Genomic DNA, 26,212 nt, shown 5'->3' with positions numbered 1-26,212 from the left:
GAACAATACACAGCATTAAAATAAATACTGGGGGCCTACTATTACAACATGAATTACCACAAAAACAGGAATGGTAGGGTCTGGGGTTGTGGCTCAGTGGTAGAGCACTTGCCTAGCATGTGTGAGGCACTGGGTTCTGTTCTCAGCACTGCATATTGATAATCTCATTAAATAAAGGTCCATCAACATCTATAAAAATACACACACACACACACACACACACACACACACACACACAGGAATGGTGGGGTCAGCAGTTGCCAATACCAACAACAAGGAATAGCTATGAACTAGATCTGGTAATAAACATTAAGTATCAACTCTGCAATCCACAGTACTAATGACAACAACATGAAGGGTGGGGACGGGAATTATATAAACCAAATAGTTTTAAAATATGGTAAAAATGCTGTTCATAAAGAGAAAAGAAAATCTGATAGAAAGGTAAAAGAAAGTTTAGAATGTTCAAAATGTGAACAGAGAGAACTCAGAAGAGATGTAGCTAGTGATGGCTGTAAAGAAGGAGGAGAAAAATAAATAAAAGAATCAAAATAAATAAAGAGAGAACAATAAAATTTGGCTGTTAGATGGAGAAAAAAAAGGAGAGAAAAAGAAACAAACAAAAACAAAACAAAATAAAAATAAACAAAACTCCCTCACTCTCAAAAGACAAAGAAAAATAACAAACATTAAAAAATGATAAAAATGAAAAAAGAAACAAAAATGTACATGCATATATGTCAATGAACCAATCAGCATAGTAAGAACATCACCACCACCCCCCAAAAAAAGAGAGAAAGAAAGAAAAAGAAAAGAAGGATATAAAAATCTTAATTAAAAAATGAAAGAATTGTCTCCACTGAGGTAGTCAAAACTGTCAACAAAGGTGGATACTCACTGCCTATGCCAGACTTCCCTTCTTTTTTGGGGGGTGGGCAGGGTAAGCATGCTTTTGGGAGAGCAAGGGATGGGGCTTGTTAAACCCTTCCTCTTTTTGTGTTGCTCACCAAGCTGCCAACTGGACTGGCCTAGAATTGAAACTGGTTGAAATAGCTCTCAGCTTCCCTTCTCACCAGTACGAGGTAGACCAGAATGAGAAATATTTTCTAAGAGTTTTGTCAGGACAGATCAGATTGATGAACTCTCACGTTGGGGTTGCTACAGAGTTCTAAATGGGAAGTTCCAATGGCTGAGGTTTAGCTCCAGTCAGGACTTTGGGACTTTACTGGGTGGTATCTGCTCTGGAAAGATTAGATCAACACACCCCTAGTGCTGGGCAAACACTGGTCTCTGCTTGAAGGCTAGATTTAGCCATCTCCTAAGAATTTTACTCATAGGTTGGGGGAGCCAACTCTCCACAGGTCTTACACATTCCACCGCCCATGAATGTAGCCTTCCCAAGCTCAGTCCCCAAGTATAATCCCTGTGTAATCACACCTGCCTGTTCAGTTTCCTGCCTCTCTTCAGCTGTTCATGTGAGGCACCAGACTCAAAGGGAAAGTCAGTTGCACTCTCCTTCATATCTCTGACTTGAACCCACCTGGGTACAGTCATTCTCTGTGTTTGTTTCAATCATGTTCTGCTAGGTACACCCTAGGCCACACAGTAGGTGATTGCAGGGATAGGATGATAATATTTGCTATAATCTCTTGGGCTCCTGGGGCAACAAGCTGCATCTGGTCTCCTCAAGATGGTTCCCTCTCAGCTATTTCCTGTCAGTAGAGGAACACAGAGCATTTTCAAACACCAGCTTGCTCTGCAGCCTCTTGTTCAGTTAAGTTTAGACCCCTTTTTTTTTTCTGTTGGGTTTTTCCATGCCAAATTTGTCCATCATTTTTCTCTCTTGTTGGTGTTGTTCCTCCCCCCCTGTGGTGAACCAGCACCAATGCTGTCTTTGGCACTGGCTTGGTTCCAATGTACTCTTCTTGCCTCTTGTTCAGTGCACTCAAATTTCTGGGTCTCTAAAAATCTCTGGCTGTCCCATTGAATTCCCTCTTTTACCCATCTCACTGAGGAGGAGTATTCTGGCTGCTTGAATCCTAGAACATAAAGCAACTGGAAATGCAGCCTTTCTCAAATTCATCATCTTGAATCTCCCCTGTTAACTTATTTATTAATATAATTAATATTTTAAGAAGTAGTCAACAGGTACTGAACAACCACTCAGTGCCCAGCTCAGTTCCTTGTGGGAACATGGGGGATTCCCTTTTCTTCCTCAAGGAAGTGAATGACTCAAGAGACTGAGCAATCAGCCCAGAGTCACAGAAACAGGCAGCCACAGAAGAGATAGGATGCAAATATAGGCTGGTCTGAGGCTAGGACTTGAGGCCTGCAAATCCTTGGCATCATTCTAGTTGTCCTCCACATCCTCCAGACCAGTGTCCCTCCCACAGTTGAAAAAGTACTTGTCTCCTAAGGGGCTTAAACTGCTTGTTGCCTGCTGAAGCCAGACTGCTGTTGCTGTACCTGGGTGGCAGAGGGAGCCATGGTGTCCAATTTGGTCTTGACCAGCGCTGACATTCCTGGCTGGGCCTGGGCACTGGTGGTGACCGGACTTCTACTGACTGGATATGTGAAATCCAGAGTAGGTGTCATGGTTGTCTCCTCTGAGAACATCAATGAAACCACCTACTTGTCCCTTTCTGTTATGAGTTGAACTGTATCTTCCCCCCCTCAACCAAATATGTTCAATTCCTAGCTTCTGGTACCCTCTGATTGTGACCTTATTTGAAAATAGGGTCTTTGTAGATGCATTCAAGTTAAGATACCGTTATTCAGTGGGCCCTCATCCAATATGTCTGCTGTCCACATGTGCCCACATGTGAAGACAAAGATACACTAGGAACATGCCATGTGAACAGTGGAAATTGGAGTCTTGTAGCAGAATGCCAAGTAATGTCAAGGACCCATTGTCATCACCAGAAGCTAGAAAAAGGCAAGGAAAGATTCTGTGCAAAGACTCAGAGAGATCATAGCCAATACCTTGATCTCAGACCTGTATTCTCTAGAGCTGTGAAAGAATAAATTTCTTTTGTCTTAAGCCAACCAGTTTGTGGTATTTTGTTACAACGGACTCAAAAAATTAATATCGCCTCCATGCTCTGTTGCTGCTCGTACCAGGTATCTGCGCTTTATCTAGATTTCTGCCTTATTTTCCTCCCCTAGGCGCCCTTACCAACCATCCTCAATCTGCAGTCCACAGCCATCCTCTGTTGCATGGTCCCCACTACCCTGGGCTGAAGCCATGCTACTTGCACCTCTGTGGCTTCACAAATGTTGTTCCCTTTTACCTTTGCAAGCTGTCTTTTTCCATTTTCTTTTCTCATATTGGAATAAATAAAACTAGGTAATTTATAAAGGAAAAAGTTATTTAGTTCATGATTCTGGAGGCCAAAAGGCTAAAATTGGGCAGCTGCATCTGGTGAGGACCACATGCTGCATCATAACACGGAAAAGAGAAGTCAGTGGGCACAAGAAGAGGAGGCAAGACATCAGGGACAGCCTCTTTACAATAACCCACACCTACAAGAACTAACCTAGTCTCCTAAGAGCATCATTAATCCATTCACAGGGGCAGTGTCCTTACAACCTAATCATACCTAAAAGGTCTCACCTCTTCTCAGCACTATTACACTGGGGACCAAATTTCAACATGAGCTTTGGATGGAGGGGAAGCCATATTCAAACTATAGCACAGACCTAACATTGTTCTGTTTTCAAAATAAATGCCGACATCCAGTCCCTAGGTTCATCTTGGGCCTCTGGGCTCCCAAATCTGCCTGGACTTCCTCATCTTGGCTCAGCTTACCCACGATGCAACTGTTGATTTACATATCTGCAAGCCTCTGGGGGTGGGATCTTTCAGGACAGGGAGCAGGTCATATTGGTATAATTGGCCTCCAGTGCCCAGGCCAGTACCTGGCACATGGTAGGTTTTTAATAAATGTTGAAAGAAAGAAGGAAGGAAAAGAGGGAAGAATGGAGGAAGGAAAAAAGGAAATAGGAAGGAAGGAAGGAAGGAAAGAGGAAGGGAAAAGGGAAAGGGTGGAGAGAAAGGAAATAGACAAGGAGGGGAAAAGGGAGGTATTTCCACCCTGAGGGCCTTTCAGAACATCCTCATAACTGACCAGGGTCTCACATTCCTGGGTTGTGTAACACATTGGCTAGTGCAAGAATGAGTTCACTCATGGTTGCTGGGATGGGACACATGTCAGGCAGTTTTGATAGACATGGATAAGAGGCAGGGAGCTTGGGTGATGCCTGCTCTGTGGAATAGACAGGACACAGGTAGGTCAGGAACCACCTGGGGCATCAGATCTGTGTTTCCTCTGGTTAGGAAACCAAAAATAGAGTGGTGGTCCTTCTCAGCTCCCCTTGCCAGCCCATCTTCGGTAAGCTCTATTGACCACTCACTGTGTACAATGCATCCTAGTGGTTCCCAGGGTGGGCATATGTAGACTCTCAAGGAACCCAATGGGCAACTGGTGACATGACTACAATAGCTGGACAGATGGAAGACGACAGTTGGTTGTGGGATTTCATTTCCCAGCAAATAAGACAAATGGGAAAGATGTTGCATTTGAAAAAGGTCTTGAGGCAGGCAGTGTTTGGGATGCAGGCTGTGGCAAGAAAGGGCCTTCCAAGGAGACAGAACAACATAGGAAGGGAAGGGAAGGGAAGGGAAGGGAAGGGGAGGAGAGGGGAGGGGAGGGGAGGGGAGGGGAGGGAAAAGTGAAAAGGCTTCCAGAGAGAAGAGCAGGAGAAATCAGCTCAGGAAGGATTCAAAAAGACCTTTAAGTCTAGGCTAAGGAATTTTCTGTTTCTCCTGAAGGTAGCAAGGAGCCATGGCAGGCTTTGGAGAAGAGGAGAAATGTACTCAGAAGCCAGCTTCAAGAATTTAGGCCATCATTCCATTGTTATGGTGGAGCTGGTAGGTATGCTCAGTTCAAATAGTGTCGTTGGACCCAGCGTCAGTGGTCCAAAAGGAGTATTGGATTTTTAAAATTATTTATTTGCTTGCTGCACATGTTTAAAAATGCTGAGAGTAGTGTTGAACTTAAGGATTTAGATGTAAATTCTTTGGTCATAGAACAGATACAGGTGTGGCCAAAGCACCCAAGATACGCTGCTGTACTTAAGAAGCCCATGGTCAGATTAATCCCCTGCCGTAGTAAGATGTCCTTACCAAAAAATTAAATTAAATTAAATTAAACCAAATTGCTGTAAACCAAAAGAAGTTCACAGAAGAAATATATATCCCAGAATAAATGTAAGAAACAAAAATTTGTAGTACAAGAACTAATTCTGCGTTAAATGAATGTACATAAAAGAAAAGGAAAAAAAAAAAGGTGGGTTAGAGGTGCTGGGGGCAGGGACACAAAGGTAAAAGATCAGAACTTGGGCCAGGGCAGGAGCAGGGGAAAGTCCCTGAATTTGTCACTTATGGTTAAAGCACAAGCCTGTGGGTGTGTTGGATGCTAGATTACTTATGATTAATTATGCTAGATTTAGACAGGATTACATCTAAATCCTGTCCTGCAAGGGAGGCGGATTCTCCTCTCTATGTTTACTTTGTCTGGTGCCAAGCACATGGGATATAGTGTCCTAAGTAAGTGCCAGGTTCAGACAATCCTGTTGTCATTCAATTGCTGTAGGTCCTCAGGTCTGATGCTTCCTCTTTTAGGCTCTGTTAGATGGGGAGAAATAGCCTGGGGCTCATAAAGACCATGAAGTCTTTGACCTTGAACTTGACATGGAGCCCACCAAATGATCCCTGCCCTGCCTATATGTCTGCATCCTCCCAACTGTGCTGTTTCCCAGATGCAGCATTTATTTTTCTCTGCCCAAGGCCCTTCTCCAGCCTTCAGAGTCCAGCAGGCCCGAAGTGACATCCCTGGGGGCAACTCTGAACCCAGGACTGTCCAGAGTCGCTGCATGAATACCCCAGCTCCTTCAGCTCCCTCCCACCTCAAGTAGGAAAGTTCTGAGGGGCATGTTCCACAGAGTCTCCTGGAATCCCCCACGGGGAATGAGTTCTTGACTCCCTTGCTAACCCTCCCTGTACAGCCACCTCACTCCCCTACTTCTGTTTCCCAGATCACCCTGCCCTGGATCCTTTGTCTCAGGTTCTGCCTCTTGGCTGCCCAGACTAAGTCAAGTACCTACTGTATGCCAGGCCCTGGAAACACAGCATGATCTCATGGGTGGTGGGGACAGTTGTAGAGTCATGAGTGAGCTATGCCATTCACATAGACCAGACACACTTATGTCTTTCCACATCTTTTTGAACTGTCAGAATTTATAGAATAACAAATTCCCAAGCCACTTCACTTTGGCCAGCTTTAATTCACTGAAAATACTCACGGTTCATTTGGTGTCATGCCTGCGGCAATCACAAGCTCTTTTATTCCATTCCCATCTTTATTACTAATATCTACAGGATGCAAGTCACACATCACACTTTACACAATTATATGTAAGTTACAGAAAGGCTAAGAAAGAGGCCACACTGAAAACAAAGGCAGAGAGCAGATACAAATGGAAAAGAACCACTGCAGGTGGTCAGATAAGATTAGGAACCAGAGAATCTGTTCAGGGTGCCAATCTATTCAGGATGGAAGAGCAGTTTGGGAAAGGTCCACATGGTAGTTGCTATAGAGTCCGGAGTTCATTGCTTTGTCAACCTCCTGGCAGAATTCACTGGATGGTCTGTTGAGATGACAGGTCAGTGTGTGCCACCTTACCACTCTCTTAAGTGTCTCCCCTTTTATATGTTCCAGGTGAGGGGATTACATCTGGTGTGTCTGATAAGCTTACAGACATGGTTTGGGTTTGATATACTCATATATCCATCTGCTTCTAATTTAATTCAGTAAGTTCACAGGTCATCATTTTTTATCAGCACAATTAATTTATCAGCTTGTGCCTCACCTGTGTTGCTCACTATAATAGCCATATATGCTTAAAACATGGCTAGTCTGAGTAGGTACTCCTGTGCAGTTTGAGGTTATTCTTTTCAATAAGCTCTAAATGCCCAACATCTAGTGGTTACTCATTTGTCTAGACAAGTTGCCAAGTCATTCTGTCTTAGCACTTGTACTCAAAATGGAGGAGCTCAGGGTGAACTATGCTTTATAAAATGAAATAACTTAGAGCTAGGCACTGCTGTTCTATACAGCATGAAGTAATTGCAAGCAAGGCATAACCTGTTCTGTTCTCTGCCTGTAAATGAGTCCTCCCCACCCACTCCCTCACCCCTTATCCTTTACCCTGGTTCCCAGGTCTGGTGTGGCTCAATTTGCAGTTATACACACATATGCTGGGTCTGGAAAGTCTCTTTCTCAACCTTGAAGCCACATGCCCCAAGAGCAGTTGCTTTGGACACAGGTGATAAATGGAGCCTGGGACATGATCACAAGTGATTTCTATTTTGTCTGTGGTGAGACGTGGTCTTCCTTGGCTCAAGAAAGCATCTGATGGGACCATAGGAGGAATTGAGAGGCAGGGTGGAGGACAGCCTCCATGTGGGTGCCAGCCTCCATATGGGTGCCAACAGTAGTGTCAGTTTCAACATGACCACATCAATGCTGTGAGGCAAGCAACACTTACACTGTCACCATTTTACAAATGAGGTTTTGAATCCAAGCCAGTCTGAGTTCAAGGGCCAGTGTCTCAGGCATCCAGCAAGGAATGAGCCCTGCCAGTCACATCAAGGTAAGAACTATACGTCCAATAAGAAGGGGCAGGTCTTCTTCTAAACAGAGGGATTTGTGGGTGGAGCTGCCAGCTGGGCAAAAGGCAGGCAGTCTGGATGGAACCACAGAGTACGGCCTGAACCCAGGAGCACTGAGCTGGATCCCACCCCTGATACCATAAGCAGCATGAGTGGACAAGTGGGTGACCTGAGCCCATCCCAGAAGAAGTCACTGGCTCAGGCTGGGAGAGCCAGGACCTGGGTTAGGCTGTGGCAATTCTTTTTCTCTCTATGGAAAATGGGATAATAGTCAACTAGCTGCTCAAACCCTCAGAGAGAATTACATGTGGTTTAAAGGTGAAAAGGATCCATGAGCCTGACTTTTCCTTCAGGGATGTGGGGATAGGGAACAGTCTGTTTCAGGGACCTGATCTTTATCATCAAGGAGCTTCCAGGCCAGATCAGATGGCACAGTAGCTGCAAGAAGCATGAACTACAGAGATTGAGCAGTTTGCCCAATGTCACCTGGCCAGTGAGTGGCAGAGCCAGCAGGCTAATGATGAATTTGGGTTAGAGCCCATCATCTAGGCCCAAGGAAGGAATGACTTGGCACATCCTGGGAGAGAGTCCCTCTCAGATGGTCCCCAGGAGTTGCTCAGGGCAGTTCAGCTGACCCTGCATCCATCAGACAGGATCTGAGGGCTGAGGTGCTGCTCTTGGATGGATGTTGCTGGCTGCACTATGGCCAAAGTCTGCTGGGCTCCCTCAAGGAATAGTGATACTTAACTGCCATATTCATAGCACTAATTCTGTACTAGGAACTGGATAAAGCAATTTTATTTTTTTCCTCCTTTATTTCCTCTTTCTTCTTCTTCCACAGCAACCCAATGAGGTAGAGATTATTATTAGCCTCATTTTTTTTTGATTGGAGGAAATTGTAGTTCAGAGCAATTAAGCTATTTGACGAATTTCACCATGTTTGCAAGTGGCAAATCCATGTCAGTCTGATTTTACAGGCTGTCATGTTCACAGCCCAGTTGTGCCAGGAAAGGGTGTTAGGTTGGTGAGATACCAAAGAAAATACCCAGAAATGGTATGAGGCATAAGGCTTTACTGAGAAATACTTATGAGGAAGGTCTAGGGGTTGTAGGCTGAACACATAACACCTCCATCCCCCAAGGTGCTTTGCCAAGCAGTGCCTCCTCTCCCTCATTGCATTTTGTCCAGTGGTGGCCTGCTGGATGAGTGAGATGTTTCCTTTCCACAGTGCCCTCAGTTTCACACCAGTCTCTGCTGAGAGGACAATTTTATATGTTAGGCAACAGAGACAGTTTGTTTATATGACCAGTATCCCAAGGACCAACTGTTCTGGTGTACATGCAAAAAGGACTTTTCTACAGATAACATTAGCTTGCCCTTTCCCCCAGTGTATATGGGAGAAAGACAGTATCCTTCAAGATAATATGTATCTGGATATTCTGGTCCAAGCTTACTCTCATTGTTCTCTTAACTTGGTTAAGTTTTGGAGAACAGAAAGGGGACATTCAGGGATATAGGATATGGGTGTTTTTTTTTTTTTTTTTTTTTTTTACTGTTACTCTTTTCTTTAAAGGTAATACAGATACCAATCACTTAATATCTTTTCAGAGAATGAGTCTTCGGAAGAATTTGCATTTGAGATAAATGTTGGAATCCCAGAATCCAAACACACAGACAGGAGATCCTTTTATTCTGTGGCTCTGAGAATGTAGCTGTAACTCCCACACAGACTCCTTCTTGATAGAAAGTAAGGTCAGAATTGTTTTCAGGGTCTGTGAGGAAATCATTCTAAACCATGTTAATTATCATGCCTACCCCAACTATTGCAGATTACATAGGGATTCAAATCACTGAATGACAGAGAAAACCTAGTAGGTGATGAACCGTCTTCATAAAATCTGTGAGGGCAATTTGCCTCTGAGCCTGGTGTATTGTTTTATAAGTCATGATACTTTAACCAACAGGATTCCCAGCTCAAGGTCTTCACGAAGGCAGTTTTCTTTACCTAGAATTCCTTTCAAACTTGTGTTTGTCCCTTTCCTCTTACTTGAATGAAATACCAGAGACTAAGTAGCTGCTAAAGAAATGAGGCTTATTTATCTCACAGTTTGAAATTAAAAGTCCAAAATCAGGTGGCCCTATCAATCTGGTCTCTAGTGAGGAATCTCTTGAATGAGTCATGTCACAGTGGGTGGCACCATGGTGGGAATATATGCAAAGGGAGAGGTCACATATGAGATAGGAAGCCAGAGCAAGATTCAGAGAGGATCTTGTTCTTTTACAACAACCCTTTCACAGAGCTAATTGGAGTCCCATGAGAACTTAAATCCTTTCCAAGGATGATACCCCCAATAACTTTCCAGTAGGCTCTACCTCTAGAAGTTTCTACCACCTCTTAACATCATTATATAGGAGACCCAATCTTCCAACACATGAACCCTTGGGAGACAAACCACATCTAAACCACAGAAAAATGGGCTACCAAATCAGAAAAGAATCCCAACTGGAGTCCCAAAGACTGGGTCTAATCACACCTGTGTCTTTTACTAGCTGCATAGGACTTGAGACAGATGGCCTCCTTTTATTGGGTCTCAGTTTTCTCATCTCTTTACAAGAAAATAGAGTCTATCTCCTACTCAGCTTTCGGGGTTGTCTTGAGGCCCAAATGAAGTCAAAATGGGGACCAGCCTAAGGCACAAGGGACCAAGTGAAACCACTTGGTTCTCACCAGCCAAGGACACTTAATAGAAATGCTGTTGTGTCAGGTTGGAAGTGGAATGAGCCAAGAAGGATAAGTTGACTCTAAGAGAAAGAGAGCTGGGAACTGACCCAGACAGCTGTTTTCCCAATAAACAGATGAGGAAACTGAGTTCCAATGGAAGGAGGCCACCTGCTCCAGGGCCTATACAGGTCTTCATGACTCCAATCAGAATTCTTTCCTGATTTGGTGGGAGTTTTGCTATGGTTTATCCCCCAAGAGTCCATGTGTTGAAAACGTTCTCAGCCTGCAGGACCTGCTGAGACCTGACTCTCATTTGTTTATAACATCCCCAGATGTTTTCTGATTATAAAACCAGGACATGTTTATCATGGAAAATCTGGAAGGTCTGGGCAAAGGGGCTATCCAAATCACTCATAATCCCGCTATGGCCATGAGGTAAATTTACATGTAACATTTTTTTAAAGTACCATCAAATTAATACACTCTATATTGTTTTGTTCACTGATGATGATGATGATGATGATTATGATGATGATGATTTTGCATTTCTGGGGCTTCAAACCAGGAGTATGAGCTACCACTTAGCTACATCCCAAGCCTTTTTGTTATGGGGGTTACCAGGTATTGAACCCAGGGACACTTAACCACTGAGCCACATACCCAGCCCTTTTTATTTTTTTTTTTAATATTTATTTTTTAGTTGTAGTTAGACACAATACCCTTATTTATTTATTTTTATGTGGTGCTGAGGATTGAACCCAGGGCCTCATATGTTCTAGGCAAGTGCTCTACCGCTAAGCTACAACCCCAGCCCCCCCATCCCTTTTTATATTTTATTTTGAGACAGCATCTCACAAAGTTGCTTAGTTCCTTGCTAAGTTGCTGGCTTTGAACTCAAGATCCTCCTGCCTCAGCCTCCCAAGCCACTGGGATTACAGGCATGTGCCACCATGCCTGGCATCCCAAGCCCTTTTTATTTTTATTTTTTGTATTTTTTTGGTACCAGGTTTGAATTCAGGGGCACTTAACCACTGAGCCACATCCCAGTCCTTTTTTGTGTTTTATTTAGAGACAGGGTCTCTCTGAGTCACTTAGTGCCTGCTAAATTGCTGAGGCTGGTTTCAAACTCGCTATCTCAAACTCGCTGTCTCAGCCTTCTGAGCCACTGGGCTTGCACATGTGTGCCACTATGCCTAACTTATTTTTTATTTTGAGACAAGGTCTCATTAAGTTGTCCAGGCTGATCTCAAACTTTTGATCCTCCTTCCTCAGCTTCCTGAGTCATTGGGATTACAAGTGTGCATCACCACACCAGGCTGTTCACCATTTATTATTTATTTATTTATTTGAGAGAGAGAGAGAGAGAGAGAGAGAGAGAGAGAGAATTTTTTTTTAATATTTATTTTTTTAGTTTTCGGTGGACACAACATCTTTGTTTGTTTGTGGTGCTGAGAATCGAACCCGGGCCGCACACATGCTAGGCAAGCGCACTACCGCTTGAGCCACATCCCCGGCCTCCGTTTATTTTGAGAACATTACCCCAAGTCATTGAAATTTTTCTTCTTCCTCAGTGTTGTTGTATGACTGCAGAATGTTCTGAAAAGTGACTCTATATGGTTGATTTAAAAGACCCCCACTTGGGCTGGGGATGTGGCTCAAGTGGTAGCGCGCTCGCCTGGCATGCGTGCGGCCCGGGTTCGATTCTCAGCACCACATACCAACAGAGATGTTGTGTCCGCCGAGAACTAAAAAATAAATATTAAAAAAAATTCTCTCTCTCTCTCTCTCTCCCCCTCCTCTCTCACTCGCTCTTTAAAAAAAAAAAAAAAAAAGACCCCCACTTGGCAGCCCTTGTTTCTCAGCCAGACAAAGTTGGCCTCATCTGCTCCATGGATCAGTTGAATTACATATTTAAATATTGAAGAGTGACTAGTTGCTACAGTCTTGATTCAGAATGTCCCCCAAAGACCCAAGTGTTAAAGGGTTAGTCTTCAGCTTGGTGCCACTGGCAGGTAGTGGAACCCTTAAGAGGTGGGGCCTTGTGGGAGGTCCTCTGGTCCTTGGGCACATGGCCTACTCCTTTTCTCTTTTGCTTCCTGGCCATGAGGAGAGCAGTTTTGCTTCTCTACCTGCTTCTGCCTGATGTGCTGCCCTCCTACCAAAGGCCTAAAATAGGTTTGCGTTATCATGGAGGGTAACCTCCAAGACTGTGAGCCAAAATAAATGTTTTCTCTTTATAAGTTGATTATCTCAGGGACTTGTTATAGTAATAGAAAGCTGAGTCACACTGACAGTGAAAAGCACTATTATTTTATTTTAAAAATTTTAAATTACACTAGAACTATCCATAGTCACACCATAAAAATTTATATGTTAATTCATCTTATCCTTTCTAATAGCCATATAGTATTTTACAGTATAGAGGGACCCTCCATTTATTTAACCAGTTCCCTAGAGCTGGACATTCAGGTTGTGTCCATTTTTTTTATTACAAATACTTCAGAAGGGATAACATTTTACACTTCCCTTCTGCACATATATGCATATGCTTTTGTCAGGTGGATCCTAAGAAGTGGGGTTGTTGGGTAATGGACAGCCTTAATTGAGAGGTAAGGAAACTGCACCTCAAGAGAGAAAAGATTGTCCTGAAGTCATACTGAAGGTTGGTGACAATATTGGAAAATAAGTTTTGATTTGTACTCTTTATGTATTTTAAGTTATTCACAACTTAAACCAATGATTCTCAAAATATGCTCCAGGAAACCCAAGTGTTCCAAGATCTTCCTGGATCATTAGTTCCTAATGTCTTAACTATTTTTTTTTAATTTTTTTAGTTGTAGATGGACATGATACCTTATATTTATTTATTTATTTATTAAATTTTTATGTGGTGCCGGGGATCAAACCCGGTACCTCACGCATGCTAGGCAAGCGCTCTACCACTGAGCCACAACCCCCACCCTTAACTATTTTCTTAATGACTCTCTAACATTATTTGCATTTTTCATTCTTGTTTTCTTATACCAGATTTTCCAGAGGCTCCGTGATGTGTAATAACATCATTGCTTTGAATGAAAGGGAATATGTGTTTATGTATTCTTGTATTTAAAAAGTTCTCAATTTTAACTTCTAATATGGTAAATATGGGCAGATACAATCCAAATGAACATAAGCTCATTGCCATCTTTGAAGATTTTTAAGTACATAAAGGGTTTCTGAGGCCAAAAAGTTTGTGATTTGCAGATTTAAACAATTCTCAGCCACAAGATTTGGAGGGTCTGCTTTCTCACTGACTTTTCTGGAACAACAGGAAAAGGGCCCCCAAGATCCTGGCAGTAGCAGTGGATATGGCAGGGACTTAATTTTCTGTTTCTTTGGATACCTCCTTTTCTTACCTTCCTCCTGGCTAGTGGTTTCACTTCCCACCACTTCCAAGGCCCAGAGAGGGACATTTCCACCATCATCAGCCTAGGGAACCAAGTGGTCTGAACGAAATCTTCCTGGGACTCAGGAAGGGTACGTTGGGTCTTGCTTGAGCCCCCTGGGCCTCCAGGTGTGGATATCAGGGTGCTCTGAATAAGAGGAGACAAAACTCACCTGGAGAGTGGGGCAGGGAGGGCTGCTCTTTCCTGATGCCCAAAGCAAGCCTTAGGATTCTATAGTTGTGGTCCTGTCCTCTTGTTGCAGCTCGGAGCCTTGACCTGCAAAAATCAGAGGACATGCTGCGGAAGGTGAGTGCAATATCCTCCAGCCTAGCCTGGTCCTGCTTCTTATTTCAAGCCTTTCATTCATTCACCATTTATTCAGTCCTGACAGTAAACCTGGCTCTGTGCTAGGAGAAGAGTGAGGTGACAGGAAGAGAGAGAAAAAAGAAAGCAGGTGAACTAATAAACTAGACAAATAAGAGAATTCCTGAGAGTGGGAAGTACAATGAAAACAGTAAAATAGGAGAGATGGAGAGAGGGAAGGAGGTAGAAAGGAAGGAAGGAAGGAAGGAAGGAAGGAAGGAAGGAAGAAGGGTTGGTCATGGGTATGTCATTTGGGGCATGAATGCCCCAAAGGAGGCAGGTATGTGAAGAGAAGAAGCAGAAGGCACAATCCAAGAGCCTCCAGAAGTACAGGGAGGTCACATTGTAGAGAACAATGAGAGAGAGACAAGGCTGCATGGGTGATCCAGGCCCATCAGCCATGCCCTGCAGGCTTCCATAGAGAGTCCAGGTTTTTTTGTCTAAAAGGGACTAGAGTCCAAGGAATAGAGTTTGACTTTTTAAAAAAATTTTTTAATTGATTTTTTAAAATAAATGACAGCAGAATGCATTACAATTCTTATTACACATATACAGCACATTTTTTTCATATCTCTGGTTGTATATAAAGTATGTTGACACCAATTCATGACTTCATACATGTACTTTGGATGATGATGTCCATCACATTTCACCATCCTTGCTAACCCCCTACCCCTTCCCTTCCCCTCCCACCTCTCTGCCCTATTTAGAGTTCATCTATTCCTCCCATGCTCCCCCACCCTACCCCACTATGAATCAGTCTCCTTTATATCAGAGAAAACATTTGGCATTTGTTTTTGGGGGGGATTGGCTAACTTCACTTAGCATTATCTTCTCCAACTCCATACATTTACCTGTAAATGCCATGATTTTGTTTTCTTTTATTGCTGAGTAATATTCCATTATGTATATATGCCACATTTTTTATCCACTCATCTACTGAAGGACATCTACAGTTTAGCTATTGTGATTGTGCTACTATAAACATTGATGTGGCTGTGTCCCTGTAGTATGCTGTTTTTAAGTCCTTTGAGGATAGCCCACTGAGGAGAGGGATAACTGGGTCAAATGATATTTCAATTCTCAGTTTTCCAAGGAATCTCCATACTGTTTTCCATATTGGCTGACTTTTGCTCTGTAGACTCCCAGGTTGGCCATGGGATGGGTGAAACAGACAGAGCAAATGGAGGATGCGGGGAGAGAATCAAGCCTCACCTGGCCCTTTCTGGATCTTTTCTTCCTTTTCCCTCTCAGGATGGTATCCCCTTCTGTACCCATCCTCAGTTCTATGTAGGTGGGGTCTGAGAATGCTCTAATTGGCCCCTAGTTGTTGCAGGCAGAAGGACCTGGCCTGATATCCCCAGGTCTCTGCAGAAGCCTTTGGGACAAGCCAAGTCTTAAGTCCTGTCCTGTCCCCGCAGCACATGGAGTTCCGGAAGCAACAGGACCTGGACAACATCCTTGCATGGCAGTCTCCTGAGGTGTGTCTCCCTCATACCTGCCTCTGTCCCCCAGACCCTCAACCCAAGACCCTGAGCCCCCTTCTTGTGGTCATCCAGGTGGTCAAGATATACAGTGCTAATAGCATCTGTGGCCATGACCGTGAGGGTGGCCCCGTCTGGTACCACATCGCAGCAGGCCTGGACGTCAAGGGCCTCTTCCTCTCCGCCTCCAAACAGGATCTGCTTAGGGACAAGTTCCAGAACTGTGAGCTGCTCCTGCACCAATGTGAACTGCAGACTCAGAAGGTGTGAGCACCTGCCACCCCCCCACACCCCCGCCACACACACAGCCTGCTGCCTGGCACCCTCAAGGCTGCCCCACAGCACCCATGCACCTTCCCATATTCTGGACCCACATCCAGAATCTGCCTCCCAAGTTTCCTTGACTCCTGTGCTCCTAGTAGCACCCAGGATGGAATGAGAAGCCAAAGATCTACCCAAGGCCGCAAAACACACGGCTGAGCTAGAACTCATTCCTCTCCTGACTGTCCCCAGGGTCGTGCTCAGCCTCTGGGCTAACCTGCCCTCTGCAGCCTCATTTGAAGAGGGAGATATCTCATTCCCCCTATACAGAGAAGGAAACTGAGACACAGTGATTTGCCTTATAGTGGACGGATGAAGAAGGCAGGCCTTGGGCCATTCTGGTTCTGGCCTTGCTTAGAATAGCCCCTTCTCTGCACCTCTCTCCTTGACATGAAACCTCCAAGCCAGGAAAAACCAAGACAAACCAATGCCCTAGGATTAAGCCTAGCCTTGTCTTGGCTGGGACATGGGGGACACTGACTCCCACAGACACTCATCTCCTGATATTATCTTGCAGTTGGGAAAGAAGGTGGAGAAAATCACAGCCCTTGTTGATTTGGAGGGGCTGAGCCTGCGGCATTTGTGGAAGCCAGGAGTGGAGTTTGCTCAGGAGGTAAGGTGATCCCTTCCCTCCTCCCCAGCAGGGTTCCAGGTGACCCAAATACTGGGCCTTTCCCTCTCCAATTGTTGATGTGGGTGGTCCTCCTGTTTCCCATTGCCAGGTAAGTATCCACCCAAGCATTGGCAGCAATGTGTCAAACCCACAGCCCTGCATTGAGACTTGGCACCCCAAAGTCACCATCTGGTACCTAACAGGTCACCATGAAGTCTATCCCAGACCTACCAGGGGACCTGTGGATGCCTTTCCCTTTTCATATTCCCATCTCATTCCCAGATACCCACTGATCTTCCTCTCCCCAGGAGCTGCCCCCCCCCCCCAGCTTCAAGTCTCTGACATTCCTTGTTGCTTCTTTCCTGGGAGTTAGTAGGTGCTAGGGGCTCTGAGGAGGGAAGGAAAAGTGAGTAGAGGCCTGGGCCACAGAAGCAGAAGTTTTACTTTTCCTTTCTTTTTGTTTCACTCAGGATAGCAAAGAACCTAAATTAAACTTTTTTTTTTTTTTTTTTTTGTAATGGCTTGATTAGTATTCTTACTATCTGTTTAAAGAAAAGGCCACAAAAACATTGTATGAAATGAAATCCAGCTGAACAAAAAAGGGATATTCCTCCACCTAAAATGATTCTACTTCATGATCATTTGGTTTTACCATGGTGCAAAAGCAATAGGCATTCATTGGAAACTGTCCTTCAAGTTTTGAATTTGGATCTTTTCCTAGGCTGGTGATATGGGATACACTACTCTTGTGATGCTGAGCTGTGTGAGCCACAGTTCCCAGTCAGTCCTGCGATCACAAGGGGAAACAACTCTCGCTCTGTGCTGCTAAGCCAGGGTGTCCTGCAGCTTAGGTGGATTCAATGCATTTTCCACTTAGGATATATTCAGCTCACATAGGGTTTATCTAGATGCAACCCCATTGTAAAGTCAAGAAGCTTCTGTAGATGAAACGTCCAGAATAGTCTAAGCTGTAGAGACAGAAAGTCTACTCATGATTGCCCTGGGCAGAGGGAAGGAGAATGGGGAGTTTCTGTTCATGGGTACAAGATTTCCTTTGGGTCAGTTAAAAATGTTCTGGAGCTAGATAGCAGTGATGGTTGCACAAACTTGTGACTAAAAGCTGCTGAATTTTACACTTGGATAGGGTAAGATGTGTGATATCAAAATAACTTAATTTCAAAAAATATGCCTTGCAATTTTGAATATTATACAGCAAGTCTGTCTCAGTCCTGAAGTTGAACTATTGTCTGAGTCATAGGGGAGGGAGCCTTCTAGAGTCTTGAATGGGAATTTTCTTGTCTGCAGTGAGTGGGGACCTGCCGATCAGGAATTATACCAATGAGATTGGGTGCGGTGGTGCACACCTATAATCCCAGCAGCTTGGGAGGTGGAGGCAGGAGGATCACAAGTTCAAAGCCAGCCTCAGCAATTTAGCAAGGCTTGCTAAGCAACTCAGTGAGACCCTGTCTCTAATAAAATACAAAATAGGGCTGGGGATGTGGTCAAGTGCCCCTGAGATCAATCCTTGGTACCTGGAAAAAAAAAAAAAAAAAAAAAAAAATATATATATATATATATATATATATATATATATATATATATATATATATATATATATATATCTCAATGGCATCAAGGAGATGACTGGGACCAGGACTCAACTGGGAAGTGCTGCTCTACTATGTGCCTGAGCATCTGTATGCATGTCTTGGATGGCTGGCAGTAAAGGACAACCAAGGGTGTGCCCTCTGGAGCCTTGAGGGTGGGGCAGACATAGGGGATAGTGTTTTTACACATTTCGCTTCTGTCTTTGACTCCACAGTTTCTCTCTGCACTCGAGGCAAATTACCCTGAGATTTTGAAGCATATAATTATTGTGAGATGTAAGTGAATCAACCCATTTGGGGATTGGGGGATGTGGAGGTGATGTGTAGGCACCTGAGACCCCAGGAGAGCCAGTTCCCCCAGCTGACTGCCCAAGGGAGAGCTCTGTGCCTGTTTCAGCCCCCAGCCTGTTTGCCGTGGCCTTCAACCTGATTAAGTCCTACACGAGTAAGGAGACATGCAGGAAGGTGGTGATTCTGGGAGGTGAGTGAGTCGTCTGGGGCCTCCTCTGCAGCCTGGATCCTGAGCTAGGTTCTGCCCCTCAGCAGACCTGATGGTACCTGCATCTGAGGGCACCAGGCTTTGGGACCCACAGCTTCGTGGCAGCTGCTCTGGTAATGTGCATACTAGCAAGAGGGCAAAGGGACCAGGAGGGTCTGCGAGGATCATCTCCAGAGGCAGGATGGAGGGGGGGGCCTGATTTGAGGTTGGGAGGTTTGGATTTAAAGGTTGGCTTTGCAACTTACTAGCTGAAGAGAGATGTATCACTTGCTGTGTTTGTCTCAGTTTTCTCATCCATCCATAAATTGAGGAGAATGAGACCCAGGTTTTCCTAAATCATACAACTCATTCTATTTAGAAATATGGAAAATTCAGAAATGGATAAGGAAGGAGGGAAAATCTTGTCACTGAAGGAACTACTGGTAACATCTACTGTCTATTTCAAAGGAATATACTTCCAAAAATTAAAATGTGCTTCCCACCTATTACCATTTTGTTATCACTTATCATGTGATAAACATTTTTCCATTTTAGCAAAATTACATGTAGGTTGTATTATTTTTACCATAAGAAACAAATCAATAGTTAATATATTTATAGATTTTTGTACACATCCACATTTTTTCCATTGTATAAAAACAAGAGGGATTTTTTTCTTCCTTCAAAGAAAAACACTTATTAGGACCTATGGTACCTTTAACAATGTTGTGCTCCATGCATAATGCATAATTTAACTTCACCAACTATGTATGAATGTGCTCATTTCTCTACACTCTTGTCAAAATTGTGCATTAATAATTTAAAAGTCTCTGGCCATAATTATTATTTTTTTACATTGGATTTATTTTATGACTTGTGATGTTGGACTTTTTCAAATTGGTTATTTGAATTTCTTGTTTTTTGCCTCCTGTGGTCTCATACCCCTTTTCTAGAGAAGTATTTTGTTATTTATTTATAAGTGCTCTTTACATATTAAGTACATTGACTAATCCTGGGATATTTGTGGCACACATTTTCCCCAGTTCATATTTGTCCTATTTGATTTTTAACTTAGTGCTATGTTTTCGTGTCAAATTTGGGGGATTTTCCCCTTTGATTATTTCATCACTTTTATGCTTCAGCAGTCCATTTCTGTACCATGGTATGTTAGGTATTCACTTCTGCTTTCTTTTACTTTGTTCCTGCAATGCCTTTGTTCCTTTGGGGTGAACAAACTTGATAGGAATTGTTACAAGCTTGGCCTGTAGTTCTGAGGTTGCTAGAAACCTCTGGGAGCCAAGGGCAAGGAATGACTGTAAGGGATGTAGTTCAGTCTCTAAGGGATGGCAAAACCTAGGTCACAGTCTCCCTTTCCTAGACCCCAGGCTTCAGAAGTTGCTAGTCTGACTCCCTGTCAAGACGATCAATGAGCCAACACCTGGACAGGCCAGGCCTAGAGGGGCAGTGAGAATGGAGCAGGCCTGGGGCAGGAATCAGTCACAGAAGCACATGCTGAGTTCCAAACCTAGGCCTGGGGCTACTCAGCTTCCATCCCTAGGGACAGGATTGCTCCTGGGAATGAAGACCAGAAGCACTCCAAGGAGAGGGGAACACATGGATATAGGTCAAAACTGGGCTGGGTCCCCTTTGCCATCCCTGAGCCCCTTGGAGGCCCCCTCTTGTTCCCACACAGACAACTGGAAGCAGGAGCTGTCAAAGTTCATCAGCCCCGACCAGCTGCCTGTGGAGTTTGGGGGGACTCTGACTGACCCTGATGGCAACCCCAAGTGCGTAACTAAGGTATGGAGTGCCCAGAGGATGGGGACAGAGGGGAGACCACCGTGGCCTAGTGTCTACTCACCCACCTTCACCCTCCCTCACCCACAGATCAACTATGGGGGTGAGGTGCCCAAGAGCTACCACCTGTCCAAACAGGTGAGGATGCAATATGAGCATACAGTGACCGTGGGCCGTGGCTCCTCCCAGCATGTGGAGAATGAGATCCTGTTCCCAGGCTGTGTGCTCAGGTAGGGACAGCGACCGCTCCACACCTGGGTGCAACTGGAAGAGGCTCCAGGGCCTGGGCAGGAGGTCATCAGTGGGGTTCTGTCTGTTGCAGGTGGCAGTTTGCATCTGATGGTGGAGACATTGGCTTTGGGGTTTTCCTGAAGACCAAGTTGGGGGAGCGGCAGGGGGCTGGGGAGATGACAGAGGTACTGCCCAGCCAGCGCTACAATGCCCACCTGGTGCCTGAAGATGGGAGCCTCACCTGCCTCAAGACTGGTGTCTGTGAGTGTTGGCAGGAAACAGCTCCACCTGGAGGTGGGGGCGGGGGAGAAGTTTTCAAAAGTCATCCAGGTCTTCCCACCAGGTAAGGGCCCCTGGTTCTGATAGACACAGTGTGGGACTGGCTCTGAGCTCTCAGCCCTAGCAATGGTTCCCTGGCTGGGCACCCACACATGTATTTACCACCATGGAGGGCAGGGTCCCAGATGGAGCATCCTGTCTGAATGTCTATTGCTCACTGCAGATGTCTTAAGGTTCGACAACACCTACAGCCTGGTTCATTCTAAACACATCAGCTACACCGTGGAAGTGCTACTCCCAGACCAAACCTTCATGGAAAAGGTGGAGAAATTCTAGGCAAACCTTTCGGTTCCACATCCTCCTCTTTGATCTCTGAATCCTCAGTGAGTTCATGGCCTTCCCTGATCAGACTCCTGTCCAACCTCTCCAGAAATAGGGATCCCACTCTAGCAGGTTGCAGCCTTGCCATCACAACCGGCCTGTTCCTCAGGAGCTGTTGGGGTGGTGGTCTAGAGGAGGCCTGGTGGCCCAACAAAGCAACATAGATACTCTATCCTTACTCCTATCTCCTATGACCTTGAACTCTGAATCAAAAACCCCAGGCCTTTTTCTATGAACTGATACTGAGAAATGAGTTGCCATTCTAAAATAAAGTATATCAGTAGAAAATTGGAGGTATAGTGGGATGAAAAGATTGATAAATGATTTTCATTGAAAAACTAGTTTAGTTTTTTAATGAGGGGCATAGCTCAGTGGTACAGTGCTTGCCTAGCAGACACAAAGCCTTCAATCCCCAGCATCAAAAAAAAAAAAAAAAAAAAAAAAAATTATGACTCATTTCTGTTAAGGGGAGATGCTATACCATGGTAGACAACATGTTCAGCCATGAGATGTAAAGAAAGGAAAAAACTCGAGCCAAGAGCATTTATTATGACTTCAATGGGGAGGAATGGGCCAGGTAGGGCAAGCAGGCTTACGATTTGCTAGTCTGAATACTTTTAGCATACTCTTGAGTACAATCCTTAATCATCTGGTACCTGGTCCTGGTCCTGGGATAATTAAGGCAGATGGATAGTGGCCCAGAGAGTGAGAGCCTGGGAAAGGACGATGGTTGGAATGTGAGCTTATATCACTTGATTTGTATTTGGAAAGCTTGCTTGTGAACATGTTGTTTACTCTCTAGGAACTGGTTAACACTTGGAGGGACAGTCCTTCCAGGGTCAACAAGGCCCCAGGTGTCAAAGCATCAGAATACTGAACACGAATGACGTGATTAACACAGTACCCATTAAGTGGTTGTACAATCAGTTTCTAATGCAAATTCAACCTCACAGCTCTCCCATCTAGAAAGAACTTTGGAAGTCAATTCCATCTTCCATATATATTTTTATTCCCAGTGTTACGGCCTCTGAAAATTTTTCTACCCTCTGGGTCTCCAAGCTTCTGATTGCAATTTTAGCCTAAGTCTGAAACTCGCTGAGTATGAGGTCCCACAATGCTACTAGGATAGCATTGTCCTGCCATCAAGCCTCTTTGCATCTGGCAGTGTCGTGCCATTAACAGAGATTCTGACCAAGCATCACTCCTGCTGCCACCGCTGTGTGCACAATATTGCCCTAGCTTGTCCTTAATGTCCAGTCATTTGTCAAAGTATTTCACTAATTGGCCATTTTCCAGAAATTCTGGCCCCAAGTGGAAATGTGGCCCTTCAGTAGGCCTTATTCTCAGTGATTCCACATTGGCTCACCATCCACCCTTACTTAACAATCTATTGCAAAATTTTGACAGCAAGTTTACTCAGTGGATTCTGAAATCTGATGGCTGGTTCCTTTATCTTCCTTGATTCTGATATGCTCATACCCACCATATTCCCCTGCACAGATGGCACCAAGGAGCAGGGCACATGCCTGGGGGCTGCAACCTAGCTGTTGAAGGGAGGGCACTGGGAGGCAAAGGTGAAGACAGAAAGGTCTCTCTGCCTCTGGCCCTTTGGCCCCATGATCTGCTCCAGCCCCACAACTTCCACAGGCTGATGGCTAGTGCTCACAACTGGTCCTGGCTACTTCCTCTCCTTCCCACTATCCTCCAACCCAAGCCTCCACTCAGCCTTCACCAGCCCTCATCCCTATCTTTGCTTAATCTGTCCTTCCTACCCAAAAGGCCCACCATTTCCGATGTCCAAATTTTCTGATTCAGCAATTTAATTATGCTGAATCAGAATGAGGATGCACAGGTGACCTATAATTTGAACCAGTGAGATTATCCCTTTTTAATTGCTTAATTCATTGAGCTTTGACAAGCACATACATACCGCCACTATAAATGACATATTGAGCAGCTCTGCCACCCCCTCAATTCCCTCACGCTTCCCCTTTGGAGTCAAACCTTCCCCTTACCCTACCTTGAGCAACCATTGATCTGTTCTTTATCTCTACAGTTCTGAATTTCCCAGAATGCAAAATAAATGAGATCATTTGATATATGGTTTTTTTGGATATGCTTTTCACTCACCATTATGCCTATGAAATTTAAACACGTTGTTGTATAAAGTGATTGACTCTTTTTTTGCAACTGAGTGGCATTCCATTATGTGGATATATATTTGAGTGTATGATGCTACTTATCCATTCTCAATTGAAGGCTAGTTGACTTGTTTCCAATCTGGGGTGATTATTAATAAAGCTGCTATAAGCATTCATATTTAGGTTTTTTTTTTTTTGCATGATTGAAAGTTTTCTTTTCTCTAGAGTGGGATTCCCATTGGGCCATGTGAAGTGGGTACATTTAATGCCACGGGGAAGTGCCAAGTTATTTTGCAGAGAGGTTGCATAATTTTGCATTCCCAGCAGCAGCATGGGAACATTCCTGCTGCTTCACATCCTTGTCTTGGTACTCTCAGGTATTCTGGTGGTAGCCATTCTAATAGGTTCTTGGCTATGTTTCCTTGTAGTTTTAACTTACATTTCTTCAATTTCTCCAGTGATGTTGAGTATATTTTCATGAACAGGGTATGGCAAGATAAGACAGACCTGAGTTCAAGTGCTGTTTCTGGCATTTACTTGGGACCTTGTCAAGTAACCAGATGCCCTCTGAGCTTCTGTCTCACTGGCGAATGGATGACATAATAGTACCTCCTTCATAGCTTGTTTGCTATAAGGATAAATGAGATTCCTCAGGCCCCTTTTGAGATAAGAATTTTCTACCACCTAAAACTGTCTCCTCCAGGACTGGCTCTTCGAAATGCAAACATTCAAGAGGTACTACCTGTCTGGCTCCTACTTCCTGTGGGAGAGTGAAGGCCTAACTTTGGTGAGCACCTTGTACCACTATCACATGTCATAAAGATATAAGAAGTTTGTGCCTCTTCTGAATAAGTGTTCATTAGAAAACCAAATGGCCTGGTCACATGGACCAAATGTTATTCATTAGCCCATCCTGGCATTTAAAAATGTCTCCTGCCTTTTGTCTTGTTGAAGTACATTGATTTTGCTTCCTGATTGTAATACAGTCACATGACACATGATGAAGTTTCAGTCAACAATGAGCCACATATATCGGGTTCCATAAGACTGTATCACCTAGCAAAGCTACAGCTGTCTTTGTTTGAGTACATTTTAAGATGTTTGCACAACAATCATGTTGCCTAATGACACATTTCTGTGAACATGTCCCTATCATAAAATGACATATAATTATAGTTATTACTTAATAAAGTCTATCTTTTTGGTCTATACTAGTGTCTGGCTTTGTTTATCTTTTTTGTGGGGGGCACTGGGGATTGAACTTACCCATGGAGCCACATTCCCAGCCCATTTGTATTCTATTTAGAGACAGGGTCTTACTGAGTTACTTAGTGCCTCGTTAAGTTGCTGAGGCCGGCTTCAAACTCACGATCTTCCTGCCTCAGCCTCCCAAGCTGCTGGGATTACAGGCATGTGCCACTGTGCCCAGTCATTGAAAGTATTTGAAGTAGTCAGAAGAATCAGCTGCAATAAATTTATAATTTACAGGAAGAACATAACTTCCCTAGATCAGGCCCTGAATAATCTCTGGCCCTCAAAATTTCTGGAGTAGGTCTGCCAACACAGCTCTGGCATGGGACAGAAGTAAGGCACTGGTCTCTCCCTGTCCACTGTTGGCTTCTCTGAAGTCCTCTCCCATACCTACCATGAATCTCTGCAGTAGTCTCCTGTTTTCCCTACTCTGAACATTTGTTGTCCCCAGGACATTCTTTACACTGGACCAAAGGTTATCTCAGCATAGGTACAGTCCCATTGGTTTCTTCTCTAAAACCTCCAATGGCTCCTCACTACTGAGAAGGGATAACCCGAAGTCCCCAATATGGTCTGAAGTTTCTTGGTGACCTGACCTCAAACTTTTTGAGCAATGTGTCCTATGGCATCTTTTTCTCATCTCTGTGACTTTGTTTTGTCACCTTTGTTTAGAATATCTTCCTATTTCCACCCTGAGGGCTCAGCTCAAATGTCACCTTCTCTGGGAGACATTTGGGAATCCACTAGTTCCATGCTTTTCTTAGACCTCTACTATAATAGTCAATTTTTAGAGAGCCAGGGCAGAAAGTGGTGGACCCAGGACTTAGATATAGATGGATAAGTGTCTAAACCTCAACCTGTTCCTGACTAGTTTCTGAAGCTCAGTCATCATCTGAATGAAATGAAAATATTGGTACAATGATGAGCACAGCCCATGCTTTCATGGGTCTGAAAGTTAAGGATGGGAGTGAAACAATCACAAGCTAAATGTAATGAGAATAATACCCTAAAAAAGAGAAGTAAAATTCTATGTGAGCAGTTACTCTGGTGGATCAGAGTAAGGGCTCACTAAATGGTAGTGTAAAGGAAGTACACTACCATTTAGTGAGAGGGAGTAGGTAAAGGAAGAGTATTCAAATCAGAGGGAAAGCATATGCAATGGTCCTGTGGTAGAAGGAAGCAGTAAGGGGATATAGATAGCACCAAACACGCCCCACCTGGTGCCACGTGGCCTGGCAAGGACTAAGAACCTCCCAGCTTTTGTAGGGGAAGAAAGACAGAAACCCAAGCATGGACCCAGAGACCAAGGGACCCAGATACCCTAACCTGACTTGTTGCTGGTGCTGGGTCTTTAGGGTGGTTAGTCAGTCTCTCCTTGGTAACCCTT

General features: G+C 44.2%; 1 protein-coding gene across 2 annotated transcripts; it reads left to right on the top strand.

The window, feature by feature from the left end:
- The first annotated feature begins 14,146 nt into the window (after positions 1-14,146).
- Positions 14,147-21,388, top strand: Sec14l6 (SEC14 like lipid binding 6). 2 transcript variants are annotated; one of them, XM_076837906.2, is made up of 10 exons: positions 14,147-14,185; positions 15,664-15,723; positions 15,802-15,990; positions 16,565-16,660; positions 18,483-18,543; positions 18,665-18,748; positions 20,439-20,545; positions 20,633-20,772; positions 20,865-21,034; positions 21,276-21,388. In XM_076837906.2, exons 1-10 carry the CDS (start codon positions 14,174-14,176, stop codon positions 21,386-21,388), a joined length of 1,032 nt encoding a protein of 343 aa, XP_076694021.2. In that variant the 5' UTR covers positions 14,147-14,173. The 2 variants fall into 2 exon arrangements, with proteins under 2 accessions (XP_076694021.2, XP_076694013.2); XM_076837898.2 differs by lacking the exon at positions 20,865-21,034 and having other exon boundaries at positions 14,174-14,185; positions 21,276-21,318.
- Positions 21,389-26,212: the final 4,824 nt, after the last annotated feature.

This window comes from Callospermophilus lateralis, chromosome 1 (assembly GCF_048772815.1).
Source record: "Callospermophilus lateralis isolate mCalLat2 chromosome 1, mCalLat2.hap1, whole genome shotgun sequence".
Lineage (NCBI taxonomy): Eukaryota > Metazoa > Chordata > Mammalia > Rodentia > Sciuridae > Callospermophilus > Callospermophilus lateralis.
Note: the sequence above shows the minus strand (reverse complement) of the source record. Positions and strands in the feature narration are given on the sequence as shown.